Source organism: Coenobita brevimanus, chromosome 46 (genome assembly GCF_032717465.1).
Source record: "Coenobita brevimanus isolate Jiangsu-jjx chromosome 46, ASM3271746v2, whole genome shotgun sequence".
NCBI lineage: Eukaryota > Metazoa > Arthropoda > Malacostraca > Decapoda > Coenobitidae > Coenobita > Coenobita brevimanus.
In genome coordinates, this window is record NC_136999.1 from 15250224 (window position 1) to 15273051 (window position 22828).

General features: G+C 45.3%; 1 protein-coding gene across 1 annotated transcript in view; it reads left to right on the plus strand.

Moving 5' to 3' along the window:
* Positions 1-22828, plus strand: part of LOC145398632 (uncharacterized) — a 69129-nt gene that overhangs the window by 150 nt on the left and 46151 nt on the right. The window contains exons 2-3 of the mRNA XM_080271441.1: positions 2307-2381; positions 14379-14503. Of these exons, the coding sequence (XP_080127567.1) occupies positions 2321-2381; positions 14379-14503 (186 nt within the window). The 5' untranslated portion in view covers positions 2307-2320. The remainder of the gene's footprint in view (positions 1-2306; positions 2382-14378; positions 14504-22828) is intronic.

The window sequence follows — 22828 nt, forward strand, 5'->3', positions numbered from 1 at the left end:
TCACACAGTCTCCCTTATTCTTCTCTCTCTCACACACTCTTCCTTATTCTTCTCTCTCTCACACACTCTCCCTTATTCTCCTCTCTCTCACATACTCTCCTTTATTCTCCTCTCTCTCACACACTCTCCCTTATTCTCCTCTCTCTCACACACTCTCCCTTATTTTTCTCTCTCTCACACACTCAATCTTCATACTCTTACACACCCGTCATTATTCTTTTCACTTTTACACATTCCATTCCCTCACTCACTCTCACACATTCCCTCACTCACTCTCACACATTCCCTCACTCACTCTCACACATTCCCTCACTCACTCTCACACATTCCCTCACTCACTCTCACACATTCCCTCACTCACTCTCACACATTCCCTCACTCACTCTCACACATTCCCTCACTCACTCTCACACATTCCCTCACTCACTCTCACACATTCCCTCACTCACTCTCACACATTCCCTCACTCACTCTCACACATTCCCTCACTCACTCTCACACATTCCCTCACTCACTCTCACACATTCCCTCACTCACTTTCACAATTCTTTCACTCTCTCACACATTCCCTCAATCACTCTCACACATTCCATCACTCACACATTCTCACACCCACTTTTAAAATTCCCTCACTCATTCTCTCACTCTTACGAATCTCACACTCACTCGCTCACTTTCACATATTCTTTCACTCACTCTCACACTTTCTATCACTCATTCTCATACATTCTCTCACTCAATCTTACACATTCTCTCTCATGGTCACACATTCACTTACTCTTATATATTTCACTCACTCTTACACATATTCTCTCACTCTTACACATTCTTTTCAGTCATTTTCACACATTCTTCTTCTCACTTTTACACATTCTGTCATTCACTCACACATTCTCTCACTCATTCTTACATACTCTCTCACTCACTCTCACACTCTCTCACTTTCTCACACACTCTCTCACTCATTCTTACATACACTCTGTCACACTGTCTCACATTCTCTCACTCCTTCTTAAATACTCTCTCACTCACTGAAACATTCTCTCTCACGCTCACACATTCTCTGTCTGTCTGTCTGTCTGTCTGTCTGTCTCTCTCTGTCTGTCTCTCTCTCTCTCTCTCTCTCTGACACATTTGCTCACTCATTCTCACACATCAATTCTCACAATGAACAAAATATATTGTACAATTACTTTAATCTTTGAAAAATAATTTGAAATAATACCAATATTTTCGAGAACCTTCTGCAAAAATCATAGTGCATTTTTCCTTTTTTTTTTTTTTTTTTTTTTTTCCTTCCACCCTTTTTTGCTTTCAAGATTTTGGGTCAAGTTCGAATGCTCCGTGTCCCCCCCCCCATCTCCTCTCCTACAATTCTGGATAAGCCCCTTTTATATCGTGTGTGTCTATCTGTCTGCCTGTCTGTATGATGATGATGATGATGATGAATATCATCATCATTATCATCATCATTATTTATAAACATCATTATCATCACCATTATTATTATTATTATTATTATTATTATTATCATTATTATTGTTATTATTGGAAGGGCGCAAGTCGAGTGAGAGCCAGTGGAAGTGAGCTATTTGAGGGGAGCATGTGGAGTTACATGGAGAGACAGACTGACAAATGAGGAAGTGAAGGAGCATTGTGGTGTGAATGTGAATGTGACAGAAAGCGTCAGGAGAAATATACTGAGGTGATTTGGCCATGTGGAGAGGATGGAGAGCAAGAGACTAACGAGGAGTGTATGTGAGTGAGGTGGAGGGGGAGAGAGGGGGGGGGAGGAAGGCCGAGGATGAGGTGGAGGGATGGAATGGAGAGGTATATGAGAGATGGGGATGTGAGCTGGGGGGAGGGCAGCGAAATAACGGAGGACAGGGCGACATGGAGGCAATTTGTATGTGACTATCCCTTACGGGATTAAGGCGTCTGACAATAGATAGATGGATTATTATTATTTTTATCATTATTATTATATGTCTGAGTCTGGGCATACTTGACACTTTGTTCCCAGAGGCCCAGCAGTTCTCCTATGTGCCATACGCCTTCACATGTCACTGTTTCGGCACTAATTCCCACCTTCCATACACAACAGTAGCCGACGGTCTCAGGAAGGGTGTGATAATATTAGAAGGAAGCAGGTTTTGTCATGTCGGTGGTTATGGAGGAAGATCATAAAATTCTGTTATAAAGAAATTCAAATAAGTGAACTATTCCTTGCCCCAGCCTAAAATTGATCTCGCGTTCTCTGATACAGTAGTTATCTAACCGCTTGCATCACTACCACCACATTTCAGGTACAGTCGACGCCATGATGCCTGGCCAACTAACGCAGCTGGTCCTGCTTCTGACTCTCACCCTCCTCCAAGCAGGTAACTCTCTCTCTCTCTCTCTCTCCATACATACATACAGTACATACATATAAACATACACACATACATACATACATATACATGAGTATATACATACATATACTGGTATACTTAGATTGAGACAGATATAGATAGATAGATAGATATAGATACAAATATATATATTGTATATATAGATATATAGACAGACAGACAGATAGACAGATACACAGACAGATAGACAAACAGATAGAAAGAGAGATAAAGATAAATAGACAGAAAGACCACCATTTGAAAAAATCTGCCCTAAGCTGAATATGATCGTCAGGAGGCAGCAAGGACTGCCTTGTAAAAATGCGTCATAATCGGTTATTACTGTAAGACGACTGACACGCTCATAATCTCAACTTAGGAGGCTTTCCTGCACCTTGTCTTAGCGGTTACTTCTGTTTACTGCACCTTGCTATGCCCGTGTGTTATGTCATAATACTGACTTAGACTGCATAACTTTATATATCAATGTGTGTTTGTGTGTGTGTGTGTGTGTGTGTGTGTGTGTGTGTGTGTGTGTGTGTGTGTGTGTGTGTGTGTGTGTGTGTGTGTGTTTCATATGCAGAAATACAGCGGTGCTGGAAGCCTCCTTCCCTTCTGTCCGATACTCTTGTTTTTGCAAGACATTTTATTAAGCTTACAAGCGTTTTTGCAACCTTGAGACGATTTTAGTTAGTAAGCTTACAAGAGTTTTTGCAACACTGAGACGATTTTCGTTGTTAAGCTTACATGTGTGCAACATTCAGACGATTGCATTGAGCTTTCAAGTGTTTTTGTAACCTTCAGATGATTTTCTTAAGCTTACAAGTGTTGTTGCAACCTTCAGACGATTTTATTAAGCTACTTAGTCAGCTAATGAGTTTTTGATCTGGAGGGGTAGGTATATGCTTAATCAGTCCTTTCACTCCTACAACTGAATCAAATCGTCTAATGGTAGTTTGAATTTGAAAAATATTGAAGTGGATTAAGCAACGAGAATATCATACTGCTTCTAACTTGGCCTAAAACTGCCATCTCCCAATTTTGAACAATGAGTTGTAGTACGAAACGAGCCCTAAAATAAGATGTCAGTCACAAAAAGTGTTATGAAAAGCATGTAAAACGGTACTGCTGTCTTATTCGGGTACTGTACTTCGTAAAATAACCTGCAAAGGTACGAAAATCTGGACCTTGTTAAGATGAAAACTGATTAAACACAGGGTATTCGGTTCTACATGCAGGTCGCGCCTGATGCTCCAGTGGCTGCAGTCACGAAGTGCTATGAAAACGATGTAGAGCCGTTGTAATGTTTTATTCTGCCACTGAACTACGTAAAAGCTAAAGGAGGAAAATCTGGACCAAGTTAAGGTGAAAACAGTTTAATCACTGATTATGCTTTCCTAGATGCTGTTCGTGCCTCTTGCTTCAGTGGTTATATTAGATGCAGGACGGGATCATACAACTGCGTACAACTCTCGAGCGTGTGTGACGGATACGATAATTGTGGTGACGACTCCGACGAAGATCCAGGGTTATGCTCTGTAAGTATTAACACAGATTAGTTTAGTACAGTTTAGCAGATTTTAACGCCTTGCATTGCTTAATCCGATGTCGTGTTGTTCCTACACACTTCTAAAACTTGTGGTAATGGATCCAAAGAGAGGTTGAGGTCCGGACCCCCCACCCTCTCCGTTTTATTTTCACCTGTGCATCTACATTTCCTGCAGTAAGTATACAAAATTACTTAATGAACGCCAGTTACTTAATGAACACCAGTAATTCACCTTCATTATTATTTCAGGGAGTACCATTATAGAGTAAAAATTATTTAAGTGTAACTTCATCCAAAGGAAAAAGTGTCACGAGTACGGTATAACCATCACTCAGCAACATAATGCATAAAAGTATGCCATTAAAAAAAAAAAAATCAGGAATGGGGTTACATGTCCTTTAACTGCCTGGACCTTGTTCCACTGGTTTTTGGCACACATTTTTATAAGGTGTTTTTATACATGTTATGTCCTGGAGAGGGACACCGTAACGAGGTGGCACTGATATAACTGCGTGATTCGACTACTGCGTTATAGAAACATCCCCCAGTTTCCTTCCTACTCCTTAAGAGGAGGATGGTGTACTACTGGAAAGGGACAGCTTCAGTCTGCATTTCACAGGCTTCACATTTCAGATGAACCTAAGGCAACAACAACAACAACCACTACTACCATACTTGTAAATATAAACTCCCCTATGTTTACGTTGCGTTTAAGACTGCCTGAATTACATGCTTGTCTTCATTCATACAGCTACCATACATTTCACATTCTAATGAGAATGAATACTAAAGTGACAAATCAAGTGAAATAAAACCATCTGTGATAACTGTTATGAGCCTTGTTTGTTGTAGAAACTGGCTAGAATCTATTACAAAAACGACTTTATTATGCCTGGTGGTCTACAGAAGAACTCTTGGACTGGAACGAGCTGTTGGCTTACGCTCTGCGGTTCGCTTCCTAGAGGTGGTCTGAGGTTACTGATCGTGTAAATGCTATCAAAGGTCTCCTATTCTTACATGCTCTGGACTAAGGTAGCCTCAAGCTCCTACGCTCCAAATGGTTAATATGGGGTTGGTTGTTTATGTATCACAGCTAAATCAAACCACTTGGTCACTGATTTTGTTCGTCACTAAAATAATGCCAGATATTTTTTTCTTATTATATTTATTGCATATGTAGTGATATGCTTCCATTTTTATTTTTTAAGTTCTGGAAATATAGAAACTATGGCAGCAGCAGCGCAGTCGAAAGGGCGTGCAGATATCCCGACACCACACTTGAACGCTTCTGTCAGGTAAGCATGAGAGGGTGAGGAACCAGAATGGGTTGCTCGCTAGAAAGTTCACTGTGACTAGAGGCATTTTAAGCAAGAATTTTCACTTGCAAGAATATTTTTGCAAAAATCAAGAACTACACCGTTCTCTGCTGAAAACGAATGTAAATCAAGCACTGCATCTATGCATGAAATATGCACTGGTGTTTTTCTAAGCCCTAGAATCCGGGTAACGAACTTTTCAGCATACTCTTACGGCATTAAAAGACTTCATTCAACTAAGGAAAGACCTCTCGTACTGAGAGAGATTACTGAAGGTTGTATCTAACTCCTCCAGTTCAAGCAGCAAGTCATATAAAACTGTTAAAAAAAATAAAATCCCTGGTGTCACATGCACCAAATTCGTGCATGCATGATGTACCGAATGCACAAAAGTACACTACAATACATCCCAGTTTTTTTGGCATATAATCCCAATTATATGCCTTCATATGATAAACAGAGGGAAACTATGACTTGTGCATAGAAATTGTCCCTCTGTCTGTCAAAGAAAGTTACCTAGTAGTTTATGCCTACAGACAGGATGTGGAATTGATTACGTTGTCTAGGTACTTTGTCCTTGTACGAACTTGGTGCATGTGATGCTGTGCGCAAAGTACCTGATTGCATATTCCCATACTTAGGAATAGGGAACTTCCTGCACTGGGTACTTTGTCCATGTACGCTCAAAGCGCAAATAAGTGTGAGATTAACTCTACCCTCTTTAAGTATTTTAGGAAACATACTCTTAATATGAACCTTGAATCGAAACAAGGAGGAAAGTATAAAGTATAGTAAAATTGATGCTCTACCATTGTTTATGCTATCTGAACATGTGTCGCCAACTGTAAGTACGGGCCATGTACTGGGGAAGCAAGAGAGGGAGAATGATTAGAAGGTGCTGGGAGGAAGGGAGGAATAAGAGGAGAAAAGGGAAGGGATAATTAATGGCAACAGGAATTGGAGAAAGAGGTAAAGAAAAGGGCAGCAGGCGAGAAAGGATAAGGAAAAGAGTGAATGGATAGGGATACTTGGAGGAAAAGGGTTGGGAGATGAATGGAATGAAAGCGAGAGGGGAAGGAAGAAAAAGCAGATGTAGAGGGGGGAGGGAGGAGAATGGGAGGTAAGAGAAGAGAAAGAGGGAGTGGGAGGGGGAGAGAGGAACGTGAAAAGCGGGAGGGATCACTCAATTCCTTGCCCCAAAACACTCAATATAGTTCAATTTTGTCTAAAATAAATTTGTCTCAACCAGTGTGGAAGGTAACCAATGCGTCTATCCGTAGCACTCAACGAAATTTCGCTCTAAGTCACATGTTTTTGTTGTTATTCGTACGGCAATAAATTTATAGCACTATCTGGGCCGACCGTCCTTAAAACTTGAATATTTAAAAAGGAAATATATGACAAGGACTCAGACAAACGTAACTTATCGAGAATTGTGGCATCGCACGGTAGGGCAGCTACGGCGAATCAGAAGGTTGTCTATAATAAATACTCTTTATGTACTCTTAGGGCAGTCACATTCGGGAAATGCTTGAGGTCGGGCCGGAGCTTTATAAACGTGGGGCACCTTTATGGGCGGCCCTGTCCGTCTGTCCCCTACTATTTTTTTTTTTTTTTTTCCGATGTGAGGTACTTCACTCCCACTTTACGGTCCTAATGATCTTGTACTTTTATTTTTTATGTGTCCGACTCTGAGCATAGGCTTTACAGACTGCTCCCAAGACCCAGCAGTCCACCTGCATATCATACACCTCCACATGTCACCACGTCGGCGCTACGCTAACACCCACCGTCCATATTGCATACATGCTAGGGCTGTCTTATACAGGACTGGTGATTTGGTATTAGTGGGGATACTTTTACATGTCGGCGGGTCTTTTGGTGGGTCTGTAAAGTCTGCTTTCATGACAAATTCAGATCCTCAAACTGTTCCCTGCCCCAGCGGGGATTCAAACCCGGGTCCGTTAGAACTGCAGACCATCTCTACCGATTCAGCCACCCCCTCCCCCTACCTACAGTATCTAGTGCTATGGTCCTTGTTGCAAAAGATACAGTCCTCTTACAATACAAAGTTCCTGATTTAAATACAAAAGATAGCTCTACTGTAAATAACCATGGGTCTTCACTAGTATCGTGTCACAAATTATACATGATTATGAAGCACAGCAGTGCCTCGTAGCCTACCACTGCAGTAACAACAATGATTTTTACTTACAATATAACACAATACTGACATTATTTTTTTAAGTAACTATAGACTAGTCTTCAAAACCGGTACCCTCATGATATCGCCCTTCATTAATAATAATTTTGGGTAACTTGGCTTCCATATATCTTTGGCACAGCCCATCCCAGCCTGTCCACCAGTAGATTTTAAACAAAATATTTATGGACTGATGTCCTTGCTGTCACCAACCTAGTGCGGGAGGTTGGTTCTATTTTTGCTATCCAAGCCTAATAATAAGGCGCGTTATCGCGAGAAAAAGTAACTCAAATTATCATGCCTTTGGCAACAATATTGAATACTGGGCGACAGCTTACTATCCCCAGCGCCAAGCCTCAAGATGAAATTCAGCATATGTCAAGATTAGTCAGGGTTGCTTCTAATGGATTTTGACCAATATTAAGTGATCTTGACTATTTTATATATACTTTAAACATAACCTTGCGTGTCGGCTTACTACGGTGAAGTACAGCTTTCCATGGTGCAGTACACAGTTCAGTGGACAACAGTCTGATGTAAGTTGTACGGACAGTTGGGTTAATACGGCAAATACTTTACTGTTTTTACTTTAACTTGGCCTGAAATTGCCATGTCTCCATCTTGAATGATATATCGCGAGAGCTCAACACTACATTGTGGTGCTAGTCACGAACCAGTGCAATGTAAAAAATGTAAAGCCGTAGTACTGTCTTTTTCTGCCACTAGGCAATGTGAAATGAGCAGCAAAAAGACGAGAATCTGGGCCAAGTTGAAGACGTACAGCTGCGTGTTGCCACGCTAGGGATCCGAAGACGAACAACAACGGGATCTTTCGTTATACGAGAATCTCAAGTTTTGAGCCACTGTTAGACAGTATGATCCTTTAACCGGGAGGTATTAAGCTGCAAATTATTTCTTTACCTTATAAGGGATTAACTTGCACTTTTCCTTGCCGCTTTTCCCTACTTAGCGATTTCTCTACCAACTACCTTCCTACCCACAGCAGCTCCCTGGCCTGCGTACTTATACCCACTTACCTACTTTGCCACCCGACTCCTTACTTGCCTCCCTGCAATTTTACCTACTTTCCTACCGAACACCTTCTTACCTCCCTGTCTACTTGCCTGCTTACCTACCTTCTCATCTACCTGCCAACCTACCTCCATGCCTGCCTACAGAATTACCTCCTTGCCTACTTCCTTAAATACTTTTCTGCCAATCTCCCTGCCTACCTACCCAGTCGATTCCCAACCTACCTCCCTGCCGGCCTCCTTGCCTACATGACTGCCTGCATACATCCTCCCTCCTTACTTACCTACTTACCTCCCTACTAAACCTCACTGCCTGCTTCCACCACCTAATGAGTTAGGGACACGGGAACGCACTGAAAGTTTTTTTTTTTTTCTGCCATTTTCCACTTTCTAGTGTTGTATAATGATAGCATTAATTACTGCATTTTAAACACCCTTTCCAGTGATACCAATGTTATGCCTATACTCTTGTAATTAAAGACTTTTTGGTCCAACTGTGACCTTAGGGTTGCTCTGGGCGTGTTAACCACTCCGAGTTGGGCACACTGTCAGGTATAGAGTATTCACTTTACATCTCCATCGTCAAAATCAGTTCATAACTACGATCATTAAAACGCGAACAGATGGGCGAATGGAAACACCAAGGTCTAAAGAATAACTGTCATCCCGACTCAAAGAGCGCTAGGGTCAAAGACTTCGTTTTCATGAATGATGTCAAGTATAAGATAATTCAGACGGCAATCAAATTTCTTGTTACAGCAACACTCCTGCATTCAAAACTGATACTTTTCTTCAGTATTTGCAAAAATGACCCTAATGTTTCCCGATATATAAGAAGCCATTTGACTTACCACTCTGTACGCAGTCATCTGTAGGTAGCATTTTATCGAGTGAGTGAATTTACTCTTCAAACTACGTAAAAAGCACAATCCTATACTTTTCACATCAGGGAAAATAATTATAACTGCCACAATTGCTCATAAATTCAAGCTGCTTATAAGACTAACTCTGCATATCGTACGTCTGCCTTTATATATGCAGCAACGAAACACTTCACAATCAAACTGGAGTGAATATTCAGGACCTTATCAAATATTTCCTCAGGTTTACACAAGCGGTATACTCTTGGTCCCCCCTCCTCCACCATCATCAACATCATCAAACAAAGGAATGACGATTAGTAAGTTAACATTCTCTCTCTCTCTCTCTCTCTCTCTCTCTCTCTCTCACACACACACACACACACACACGCCAACACACTCATTACAACTCTACAGACACCCTTTCCCAAATCATACAGCAAGGTGCCAAAAGGGGAAGGATTAATCTTGGTTACCACTCTTCCTGGGCATCCTGGCCCCACAGTGAATCTCATATAGATCATAATATTTATGGAAAGATCTATCGATTAAAAAAAGTTACGGAAAGATCCGTGCTAGCACCTATCATACCCACACCTCTCACATCCCCACATCTCTCACATACCTGCACTTTTCACATATCCGCATTTCCCACATACCAGCACCTCTCACACTCACACCTCTCACATATACCTACACCTCTCACATACTCACACCTCTCATACCCACATCTCTCACATACCCACACCTCTCATAAACCTGCACCTCTCACATACCTGCACCTCTCAAATACCCACACCACTCACACAGCTGCATCTCTCACATACCCACATCTTTCACACAACTGTACCTCTCACATAACTTCACCACTCACATACCTGCACCTCTCACATACCTGCACCTCTTACGTACCCGCACCTCTCACATACTTACAGCTCTCACATACTCGTTGGTGCACCTTTCACATTCCCACATCTCTAACATAACTGCGCCCCTCACATACATGCACATATCACATACCCACACCTCTCATATACCCACACCTCTCGCTTACCTACACTTCTCACATACCCACACCCCTCATATACCCACACCCCTCACATAACCACACCTTACACATACCCACACCCCTCAAATACTTGCACTTCTCACATACCCGCATCCCTAACATACCCACACCTCTCAAATACCCACACCTCTAACATCCTGCACCGCTCACATTCCCACACCTCTCACATACCTACACTTCTCACATACCCACACCTCTCACATACCCACAACTCTCACTTATCCACACCTCTCACATACCCACACCTCTCACATACCTGCACCTCACACACCTGCACTTTTCACATACCCACACTTCTCACATACCTGCACCTCATATGACTATACCTCTCACGCATCCGCACCTCTCACATAACCACACCTCTCACATACTCACACCACTTGCATACCCAAACCACTTGCATACCCATACTTTTCACATGCTCACATCTCTCACCTACCAACACCTCACACGTCCCCGCACCTCTCACACACCTGCACCTCTCACATACCCACACCTTTCACATACCTGTACCTCTCACATACCTGCATTTCTCACATACTTTCACCTCTTGCATACCTGCTTTTCTGCACCTCTCACACACCAACACCTCTCACATACCTGCACCACTCGCATATCCACACCTCTTGTACTCGCATCTCTCAGAAACCCTCACCTCTGAAATACCCACACCTCTCACATATCTGCAACTCTCACACACCCACATCTCTCACATATCATCATGTCACATACCCACTCCTCTCACATAATCAAAACCTCTCACATACCAACACCTCTCACATACCCACACCTTTCACAAACCCACACCTCATAAATACTCACAACTCTCACATACCCACACCTCTCATGTACCTACGCCTCTCACATACTTGCATCTCACATACCTACACTTCTCACATACCCACACCTCTCACATACCCACACCTCTTACAAACCCACACCTCTCGCATACCTACATTTCTCACATACCCACACCTCTCACGTACCCAAACATCTCACACCCCTACACTTCTCAAGTTCCTACACCTCTCATATACCCACACCCTTCTTATACAAACACTTCACACATACCTGCACCTCTCACATACCTACACAGTTACACTTCTCATATATTCACACCTCTCACTTTCCTGCACCTCTCACACACTCAAAGCTCTCACGTACCCATATTTCCCACATACCTGCATTTATCACATACCTACACCTCTCACATACCCACACCTCTCATGCCTGCATCTCTCACATACCCACACCTCTCAAATACCCACACCCCTCACATACCCACATCTCTCACATATACCTACACTTCTCACATTCCCACACCCCTCACTCACTTACACTTCTCACATACCTCCACATCTCACACACCTGCATCTCTCACATACTCACACCTCACACAGACCCACACTTCTCATATATTCACACCTCTCACTTACCTGCACCTCTCATATATTCGTATCTCACAAACTCACACGTCTCACATACCTGCACCTCTCACATAGCTGCACCTCACACATACCAACACCTCCCACATATCTGCACCTCTCACATACTTCCGTACCTTCTTTACCCCTCCACAGTTGCTGACACTATACACGGGTTTTATTCGCCCCTGTTTAGAGTACAACTCTCATGTGTGGGAAGGCTCCACACATACAGCTTTTCTCAATAGGGTGGACTCAAAGGCTTTTCGTCTCATCAACTCTCCTCCTCTTACTGGCTCCCTTCAACCTTTGTCTCTTCGCCGCATTGTTGCATCTTTATCTCTTTTCTGTCGCTGCTTTAATGGTCACTGCTTGACTGCTTCTCTGAAGTGTCTGCTTGCAACCCTCCACCTCTACGGCAGGTGCGTAGCACCTGTCTAGCAACAAATTCTCATTCCCTTTCTACCCAACTCTCTAATGCAAGAGTTAACCGTTACTCCCAGTCCTTCATTTATACAACAGGTCAACTCTGGTACTCTCTCCATCTGTCTACGTATATTTCCTACTTCCTATGATCTCCAGTTTTTCAAACGAAATGCGTCCAGGCATCTCGAAATGATCGGATCTTGAATTCGGCTCTCTTTTGTATTGTTTTTGTTTTTTCTTGGAAGGAACGGTTTGCAGGCTCCTGGCCTTTGGTTCCTTCTTTCTTGCAAAAAAAAAAAAACACATCACATACCCACACCTCACATACCCGCACCTCTCACATATCCACACTTCTCACATACCTGCACCTCTCACATACCTACTACTCTTGCATACCAACACCTGTAACATACTAACATCTCTCACATACCAGCACCTCTCACATTCCTGCACCTCACACATACCCACACCTCCCACATATCTGCACCTCTCACATATCCGCACCTCTCACATACCTGCACCTCTCATATACCTGTACCTCACATACCCATATTTCTCACATACCCACATCTCTCACATACCTGCACCTCTCATATACCCGTATCTCTCACATACCCATACTTCTCACATACCCACACCTTTCACATACCTGTACCTCTTATATACCTGTACCTCTCACATACCCATACTTCTCACATACCCACACCTCTCACATACCTGCACCTCTCATATACCTGTACCTCTCACATACCCATACTTCTCACATACCTGGACCTCTCATATACCTGCACCTCTAACATACCCACACTTCTCCCATACCCACACTTCTAACATATCTGCCCCTCTACATACCTGCACCTCTCATATACCTGCACCTCTCACATACCCACACCTCTCACATAGCGGCCATGTCATACTGAGCTTGGAATGAAAGATAACTTAGTCTGATAATATTGGTCATGATAAAAGTCATAGTAGGAACACCTTGTTTCTATTCAACTACATTCAGGGCATTTTCTCACTGTCGCCTCCATTATATGTGACACTGAGAAACAGCTTGCCTAGAATGTGTTAAAGTGAAAAGGGGTGTTCATAAATCAACCACTGTACTACCGAACCTTGACTACAGGACAATTTGCATCAGAATGTGTGTTGTCTTATAAGTCACATTGTAGTCTTCATAACTCCTCCTTCTTGGAAATCCATTCAGCATATTGCATATTAACATTTACTTTGTGAGCTATTTATACCGTTTTAATATCAACATAGTTTGCTTCATGAACATACAAGAGAATACTGAGGTGTAATGTGCTGAATACAGTACAGCAGGAAGTGTTATGAAATATGTAAATGCCAATTCCAAAATGACTTTGTGTCTGACTCTGACATCATCATGACAAGGCCATAACAAAAATGCACCAATTGGTGACCCTGCAGGAAATGTCCCTCAGAATATAAGCTTCCTCTGTCATCATACATTACCTTAAAAGTAAAGAAACATCTTAAACTCCACACCTCCTTAAGCTCTTAGTAATGCCTGTTGGAATAATCTGGGAATATTGAAGGCTTTATATTGCCTTTGTTGATTTTACTGTATATAATTCATATCCAATCAAAACAATTTGCTTTGCAAAAACTCTTGAAGCGTCACAAGTTACAGAACAATATGGTACTTCACAATATGCATGTTGGAAAAATCTGGGAATTTCGAAGGCTTAGTGTGAATATCGCCTATGTAGATATTACTGTATATGACAATTCATATCCAATCGTAATAATTTAATTGCAAAAACTCTTGAAGTGTCACAAATTACACAACAATACAGTACCTCACAATACTAATACTGTACTTATTGTGTGCTTCAAAACTTTTAAAGAATAGTTTCTGTACTTGTTTCTATTATGTATTCCTTATGTCTAACTATCTATTTATCTATCTATAGCCAGACACCATAATCTTCTGAAGTATAACGACTTGCTATGGCCAAATCTTAAAGTAATAAGTGATTAAACTACTTCACTACTTGGACTTCAATTGTAATATATATTTTCACACCATTTCTAATATATTCGTTTGTTTTCAATAAACTAGTCATATTTTTGGCAGATGATGAAATCACAGCTTCACTAAGTGCTGCTGTAAACTCTACACTGGACAAGAAGACCCATGATTGCCCCATGCTCTACACCATGATTGGTAACAACTGTCTAGCTTTTTTCTCTCCTGCTAAGGTAAGAAAATACTAATGTAATAAACAAACAATTAATACTACAGTTAACAAATAGTCAGGGGAAAATCTTCACTTAGTTGTTCACCTCTTCTAATTCTCATTTCCCTTTGATGGCCAGTATTTCTGAGATGCGAGAGGCCTGATATATTTTTCTTCCAATACACTGATAAAATGCATCGTGGAGTTATGGGCATATCCCAAGTGTAAACTAGACAAAAAGGTGCAGCAAGCAAACTTCTGACTGTGGCTGTACAACACCAAAGTAAAACAGCGGAAGTTAAGCATTACACAAAATATCACATGAAATATACATAACTCTCAAATACCATATTTCACGGCATATAAGATGCTGCGCTATGTAAGAAGTACTCTAATTTTGGAAGAGCAAGTCAAAGAGAAAAAGGTCTGACTCAACCAACACCCACCACAACCTTAGCTTGATACAGTCACATTCACACAAGTGCGCACTCACCTTTCCATAACTTTACTCAGTGTTATTCATTAGTCAACAGTTTCATTATTACTGAATATAAGTGTAATGCTGTGTTTTTAAGGCGACTTCTCGTCGTAAAAACACGAGCTACTGAAACGGGGTCCTCTTTCTAGACCGGATTTAAAGCACTAACAAAGGAACAGGACATAAAAACCAGGCTGTATACCGTATCACATCTATTACCTAGGTCCTACTCATAACAGTGTACATACAATGATATTTAGTATATAGAGAAACAGAGATACAGGATTACACTTGGTTTCACAGAATGATCATATATATTATCACTATTACACAGGGAGATCGCGGGTATTCTTTAATGTCACTCGGAAGGTAATTATGCAAATGGGGTTGTTCACTTTATACTATTGTATGGAATTCTTATATCACTTCAGGATAATATAAAACTGGGGTTGTTCACTTTAAGAATACCGAGATTGAGAGTCTGTTTCGAGGATATTACTATAATAGAGGTAGGGTGCGGATAGCGACACTCGACACTGTCACCTGGTCACGGAGACACGTACTGTACACTTATCTTTCAACTCGCCCGCGCACCTACCTCTAGACTCACAGAAAACCCCCTGGTTCCTTGATGCGGGGAGGGACTAAATCATTTGACAAATTACACGTCTTACCCCGATGGCACTAGTTTCTAGTGGGCCACTGTTTAATATATTTTCTGTGTAAGCACTATCACTGTACTCTGGGTCACTGTCACTGTCACTGTCCTTCCCCTTGTTTCCTGGGTTTACTAGTTCACTGTTTCACTTACTGTCAGGGAGGCTCACCTGTCTGGGGCCTCGACCTGAGGGGCGGCCCCTGTACTAGGGCCGCGCCGGTGGGGTGCAAGGAGGCCCTGCGGTCTGGGGGCCTCGACCTGATCGGTGGCCCTCGGGACGGGCCGAACAACCGGAGCAGTCGGGCCTGTTTCCTCTGCCTCCGGGGAGTGAGGGAGCCTGGATCGCCTTCGTTGTAGACTGCGGCGGCGGGCCTGGGCGTCCTGGGACTGCGGGTGCTCAGGGGGAGAGGCGCTGTCAGGGCTGGACTGTGGCAGCGTCTCCTGTGGGGCTCTGGCAGGGTCAAGGAACTCCCGGGTGTGGGCGGTAGGTCTGATATCGGGCCTTGCCACCACTCTAGTGTCTCCTCCGGGTCTATATGCCCGGATGGTGACGAAGGGCTCCCCGAAGGGAAAGAGGCTAAAAAGACTCACGCTACTCGTGGTCCCTTGAGTGTGTCTGTAGGCCTGAGCCGGGGATCTCCTTCCCCTATTGTGCACCTTGGCTGTAGCTGTGAACTTGCCCGGCTTACGGGGGACACCTATAGGGTGATCGATGTCGCCCTTTCGCCGTGGCAAGGTACCACCGGCATGGTGTTCCTCCCATAGTAGGAGACAAGCCGGAGTGAGGGGTGCAGAGGCCACACTCTCTCCAATACGGACAGATCCTACCTGCAGGGAATTCTCTACCCTGGTACGTGCCCCGGCCGGAGCTGAGTGTCTGCCCGTACGGAAGACGACTAACGGGCGAACTGGTTCGCCCGTCCGTTGTGGTAAGGTACCGACCCCGGGACGCCGCTTCCGTAATTGGGTAGCGCTACACGTACGGTAGCAGGGTCTCTCGACCCTGGACCGTATTCTGGCCATAGCCGAAGAGCAACTGGAGAGGGATGCACGAGGGCAACTCTCTCTCCTTAGTGTGTTAAGGCCGGAGCCTGGGGTCACCTTCCCCTTTGCACACTCTGTTAGGCCGTAGCCTATGTCTGTCAATCTCTCTTTATTTAGGCCGTAGCCTTGGGCCTCCTGCCCTTGGGCCTTCTGCCCTAGAGGGTGTAACAAGACCGTCAATACAGTGTTACCTGGGACTGAATTAACTTCAGTCCCACCCCTGGTCTGACGATCACTACCCCGCCCGCACAGTAGTTCAGTTCCCCTGATCACCTGGGGTTGGGGCACTTGCGGGGAATAGGAGCTCAGGGCCGTGATGCCCTGATGACCCTCTTGCCTGGGGTCACTAACCTCACCAGTGTGTCCTCCTGGGGTGGTGGTGGGGTGGCGGCTCACTGGTGGTGTGGGGGGTGGTGAGGTGGGAGGTCCTGCAGCAAGCACGGCGAGCATTTTACCACCCTCTGCGTTGTTGAAGTCACGGCCCCGTGACTGGAGGTGGTAGGTGGTGGAGGTGGATGTCTGGTAGGCCGGGGTGAGGTGTTGGGTGAGGCTGACCCAGTGGGTGGTGAAGGTGTTAGGCTCCTGATGGGGGTTGAGAGTGAGCCGGAGGGAGGATGGATGGTTGGTCCGGCGTAGGAGTCAGAGAAGGTGGTGGGTCCCTCGCATTCTGACAGGTGGGCGGTCGTGGCGGCGTCATAGCACTCTCTCAATTTTTGTTTCTGGTTGTAAGGTGTTGGTGGCGGGCGTAGCGGGCGGTGATTGAGAGTGGCGGGTTGGAGGAGGTGGGGTGGTTGGTGAAGGATCAGAATCGGAGGAAGGTGGTGGTGGGTCAGGCAAGGGTGATGTGGGGGAAGGGGTTTGTGGGTATGGTGAGGTTGAGGGTGGGGTGGGGGAAGAGAGCGAGAAAAGAGAGGCTGTGTAGGTGGGAAAAATGAGTGGTGGGGATGTGGTGGTGGTGGGTGGTGCGGGGTGGTAGGTGGGAGGGAGTAGACAGGAGGAGGCAGTTTTGGGAAGTGGGTTTGGGAAAGATGGGGTAAGGGTTCTAGGAGGCCTGCAAAGGGGGAGGCAGGCTTTGTGTTGGGGAGGAATAGGAAGAGGGGAGGCGGTAGTAGTGGAGAAAGTGGTGTGTGAGGTGGGAGGGTTAGGAACAGTGGTAGGAATAGGGGAGGGCAAAATAGAAGAGATAGTGGGAGGAGAGGAAATGGAAAGATGACGTTTTCCGCCGTCATCGACTGGGGGAGATGTGAGGTGGCCCCCGTCATTACGGTTAGCTGCGGGGGCAGTGGGGGGGCGCCTTCTGTGACTTCCTCGTTTCACTTTTCTTCTTTGAGGCTTGGGGCAATCGGCGTATGGTGGGGAGGCTTGTGGGCGCTCTTGTTTTGTTTTGCTGCCCCAGGCAGCTTTTAGCTGCTCACGAATGTCGTGGATTGGGCACTCAGGGCAGCAAGGAGTAAATTCCCAAGGATTAACAGGGATGAGATCCGTGGGGAATTGGTTGATGATGCCGATGCGTTTGGGGGAGGAGTGGACGGTTAGAAGGCACCTTATTAAGTTGATTTGTTTATCCAGGTCTCCCGTCGGTTCATGTATTATGAAGTGGTTTTTAATGAAATCGGGGAGGATCCTGAGGAGTTTGTGGAATATGAGTTGTTCCCGGGTTTTTGCGTCTGTGCCCGGGTACGCAGCGGTGACGAGCCGCCTAGCCTGGATGAAGGTGTCATCGAGGATTCTGTCGTATGTGAGGGCGTCTAGTTCCGACAAGGCTACAACTGTGCCCAGAGATGGTGTCGCCGCCTGTTTCACAATTTGTTTGAATTGATCCCATTTTAGTCTCGGGACGATTTTGGGAGTGACAGTGGCGATTATTTTCCCCAGGTAAGGCAGTGTAACTGCAATCTTTTCTCTGTCTGAGTCGAACCCTATGTCTAGGAGGGGTTTGTCCATGTCTAAATATACATCTATGTCGCACTGGTCCGGGTTGAACCTCGGCAATTGGATGTGTGGTTTGGCTGCCACTGTGTAAGTTTCCTTTCTTCGTTCCTCCGTGCTTTACTCGGATCCAGAACCACCGCTTGCCACCAGTGTAATGCTGTGTTTTTAAGGCGACTTCTCGTCGTAAAAACACGAGCTACTGAAACGGGGTCCTCTTTCTAGACCGGATGTAAAGCACTAACAAAGGAACAGGACATAAAAACCAGGCAGTATACCGTATCACATCTATTACCTAGGTCCTACTCATAACAGTGTACATACAATGATATTTAGTATATAGAGAAACAGAGATACAGGATTACACTTGGCTTCACAGAATGATCATATATATTATCACTATTACACAGGGAGATCGCGGGTATTCTTTAATGTCACTCGGAAGGTAATTATGCAAATGGGGTTGTTCACTTTATACTATTGTATGGAATTCTTATATCACTTCAGGATAATATAAAACTGGGGTTGTTCACTTTAAGAATACCGAGATTGAGAGTCTGTTTCGAGGATATTACTATAATAGAGGTAGGGTGCGGATAGCGACACTCGACACTGTCACCTGGTCACGGAGACACGTACACTTATCTTTCAACTCGCCCGCGCACCTACCTCTAGACTCACAGAAAACCCCCTGGTTCCTTGATGCGGGGAGGGACTAAATCATTTGACAAATTACACATCTTACCCCGATGACACTAGTTTCTAGTGGGCCACTGTTTAATATATTTTCTGTGTAAGCACTATCACTGTACTCTGGGTCACTGTCACTGTCACTGTCCTTCCCCGTGTTTCCTGGGTTTACTAGTTCACTGCTTCACTTACTGTCAGGGAGGCTCACCTGTCTGGGGCCTCGACCTGAGGGGCGGCCCCTGTACTAGGGCCGCGCTGGTGGGGTGCAGGGAGGCCCTGCGGTCTGGGGGCCTCGACCTGATCGGTGGCCCTCGGGACTGGGGCCGAACAACCGGAGCAGTCGGGCCTGTTTCCTCTGCCTCCGAGGAGTGAGGGAGCCTGGATCGCCTTCGTTGTAGACTGCGGCGGCGGGCCTGGGCGTCCTGGGACTGCGGGTGCTCAGGGGGAGAGGCGCCGTCAGGGCTGGACTGCGGCAGCGTCTCCTGTGGGGCTCTGGCAGGGTCAAGGAACTCCCGGGTGTGGGCGGTAGGTCCGATATCGGACCTTGCCACCACTCTAGTGTCTCCTCCGGGCCTATATGCCCGGATGGTGACGAAGGGCTCCCCGAAGGGAAAGAGGCTAAAGGAAGACTCACGCTACTCGTGGTCCCTTGAGTGTGTCTGTAGGCCTGAGCCGGGGATCTCCTTCCCCTATTGTGCACCTTGGCTGTAGCCGTGAACTTGCCTGGAGTACGGGGGACACCTATAGGGTGATCGATGTCGCCCTTTTGCCATGGCAAGGTACCGCCGGCGTGGCGTTCCTCCCGTAGTAGGAGACAAGCCGGAGTGAGGGGTGCAGAGGCCACACTCTCTCCAATACGGACAGATCGTACCTGCAGGGAATTCTCTACCCTGGCACGTGCCCCGACCGGAGTCGAGTGTCTGCCAGTACGGAAGACGACTAACGGGCAAACTGGTTCGCCCGTCCGTTGCGGCAAGGTACCGACCCCGGGACGCCGCTTCCGTAATTGGGTAGCGCTACACGTACGGTAGCAGGGTCTCTCGACCCTGGACCGTATTCTGGCCGTAGCCGAAGAGCAACTGGAGAGGGATGCACGAGGGCAACTCTCTCTCCTTAGTGTGTTAAGGCCGGAGCCTGGGGTCACCTTCCCCTTTGCACACTCTGTTAGGCCGTAGCCTATGTCTGTCAATCTCTCTTTATTTAGGCCGTAGCCTTGGGCCTCCTGCCCTAGAGGGTGTAACAAGACCGTCAATACGGTGTTACCTGGGACTGAATTAACTTCAGTCCCACCCCTGGTCTGACGATCACTACCCCGCCCGCACAGTAGTTCAGTTCCCCTGATCACCTGGGGTTGGGGCACTTGCGGAGAATAGGGGCTCAGGGCCGTGATGCCCTGATGACCCTCTTGCCCGGGGTCACTAACCTCACCAGTGTGTCCTCCTGGGGTGGTGGTGGGGTGGCGGCTCGGTGGTGGTGTGGGGGATGGTGAGGTGGAAGGTCCTGCGGCGGGCACGGCGGGCATTTTAATAAGAACTAAAATAGTTAAAATCTGTATTACAGTCAAACATTTAAACTCTACATCTTACTTCTGTTCATCATTCTGCTGCTATACTGAGTCTGAACCAGGTGGGTTTGTATATAAATATTCACCTGTCAGAATCTCTGTTCAGTAATATTTATTAGTCTACTGTATAAGTGAAAATCTGTAACACAGTCATACATATGTATACCAGAAATTACTTCTGTTTACCCTTTTCCTTCTCTATTGAGCTTGACCCAGCTGGGTTTGTTCTCAAGTCACTTGATTGCAAGTAAAGTTTTAGTATGATTCATGCAAAAAGAGTATAAAATCACAAGAAATAAAGACCAACAGAAAGTTACAAAAACTCTTGTTCAGCTTTAAAGAATCCGTGTTTGCTCTGAGGAATCTCTGTTATCGCGGTATCACATGGTACCTTATATGTGGTCTGTTGAGGTAAAGTTCCGTGGAACCAGGCACAGACCTTATCACACACGTTCCTCATATTGTCAGCGACGACGCTTCTTCTCACATTGTTGTCAGTGTCCATCTTGCTTGTACCCAGTCAAGATTAGATCGCTGGAGAATGAAATAGCTGACTCTGCAGAGAAGCAGCATTGTATACAAACAGAATTGTCCTGGGACCCCATCTGTTAAAATAGCTTTCCTAGAGTTTCTAGAGGTGAGAACAATTGCTGTTATGACCCTTGCAATAGTGGCTCTTGAGGAAGAAAAGAAGGAGGCTCCTCATGTGGTGCATCTGGCAGCCAAGTCCCCAAATGTAAACACATGATTATTGTATCAATATCATCACAGTTTTCATCAATACATGAAATATTTACCCTCTAAGGCAGTGGTTCTCAAACTTTTTGGTGTGTGACCCTATTTGGAATATTACACGATATCACGACCCACAGGGTAAAAAAGGAGAGAGAGAGAGAGAGAGAGAGAGAGAGAGAGAGAGAGAGAGAAAGTAAGTAAGTAATAAGAACTAGCACCAAGCCCAAGAGGACTATATGGCACTAAAACCGATGCATAAAAATGACGAGTATGCTACGGTGCAATAAAAGCAAAGGGGAAGGCGGGGAAGACACTAAATGTGAGGCAAGATACGGGTTTGAGATAGGAAGCACATGAGGTGTGTGATGGAAAACACAGGTGATTCACCAAGAAGATCGGCTAAGGTAGGGACACGTCCAAGGGAGTGAAGGAACGGGAGAGTCCGTCTGCGCATGGCGTGGAACTGAGGGCAGTAAAGCAAAAGATGGTGGATGGTGAGTTTAACCTGCCAACACTGACAGATCAGAGGAGTGCCTCCTGACATTAGAAAGCCATGCATGATCCGAGTGTGACCAAGGCGCAAACGGGCTAGGGCTGTTTCCCAACGCCTGTTGCAATGGGAGGACGACTGCCAGGGAGTGACAGTATAAGTGATGGAGCTGAGTTTGTTATCAGTTGTAGATGTTCATTCTGCTTGCCACCGCTGGCCAAGGAGACGGGTAACAATTGGGAAATAATCAGTTGCCGGGATAGGACGAGGTGTGACAGAGAGAGAGGTGACAGCTGTATGTGCCAGGCAATCAACCCTCTCATTACCCGGTATTCCAACATGGCTTGGGACCCAACAGAAGGAGACAGACTTCAATCTGGTGGTAATACGGAACAATCATTCCTGTATCTCCAACACTAGCAGGTTGTAGTGCACTAGGGGAATCTGTGAAAATAACAAAAGTGTGTAAACCTGAACGGTATATAACACGAAGGGCCAGTAAAATGGCCAGCAGTTCGGCAGTGAAAATACTGGCAACTGGTGGAAGGCGGATCTGATAAGTATGGTCTGGGAAAAGAACAGCAAAACCTGAGCCCACAGGAGACTTAGAGCCGTCTGTGTACACTGGGGTCGCTGAGGAGTGACAACGCATATGATCCATAAAATGATGATAGAGTTCCTGGTAGGTGGAAGAGGACTTTGGGCAAGAGAGCAGGGCATCACAAACAATAGGGCGAGGAAGAAGCCAAGCCGGAAACA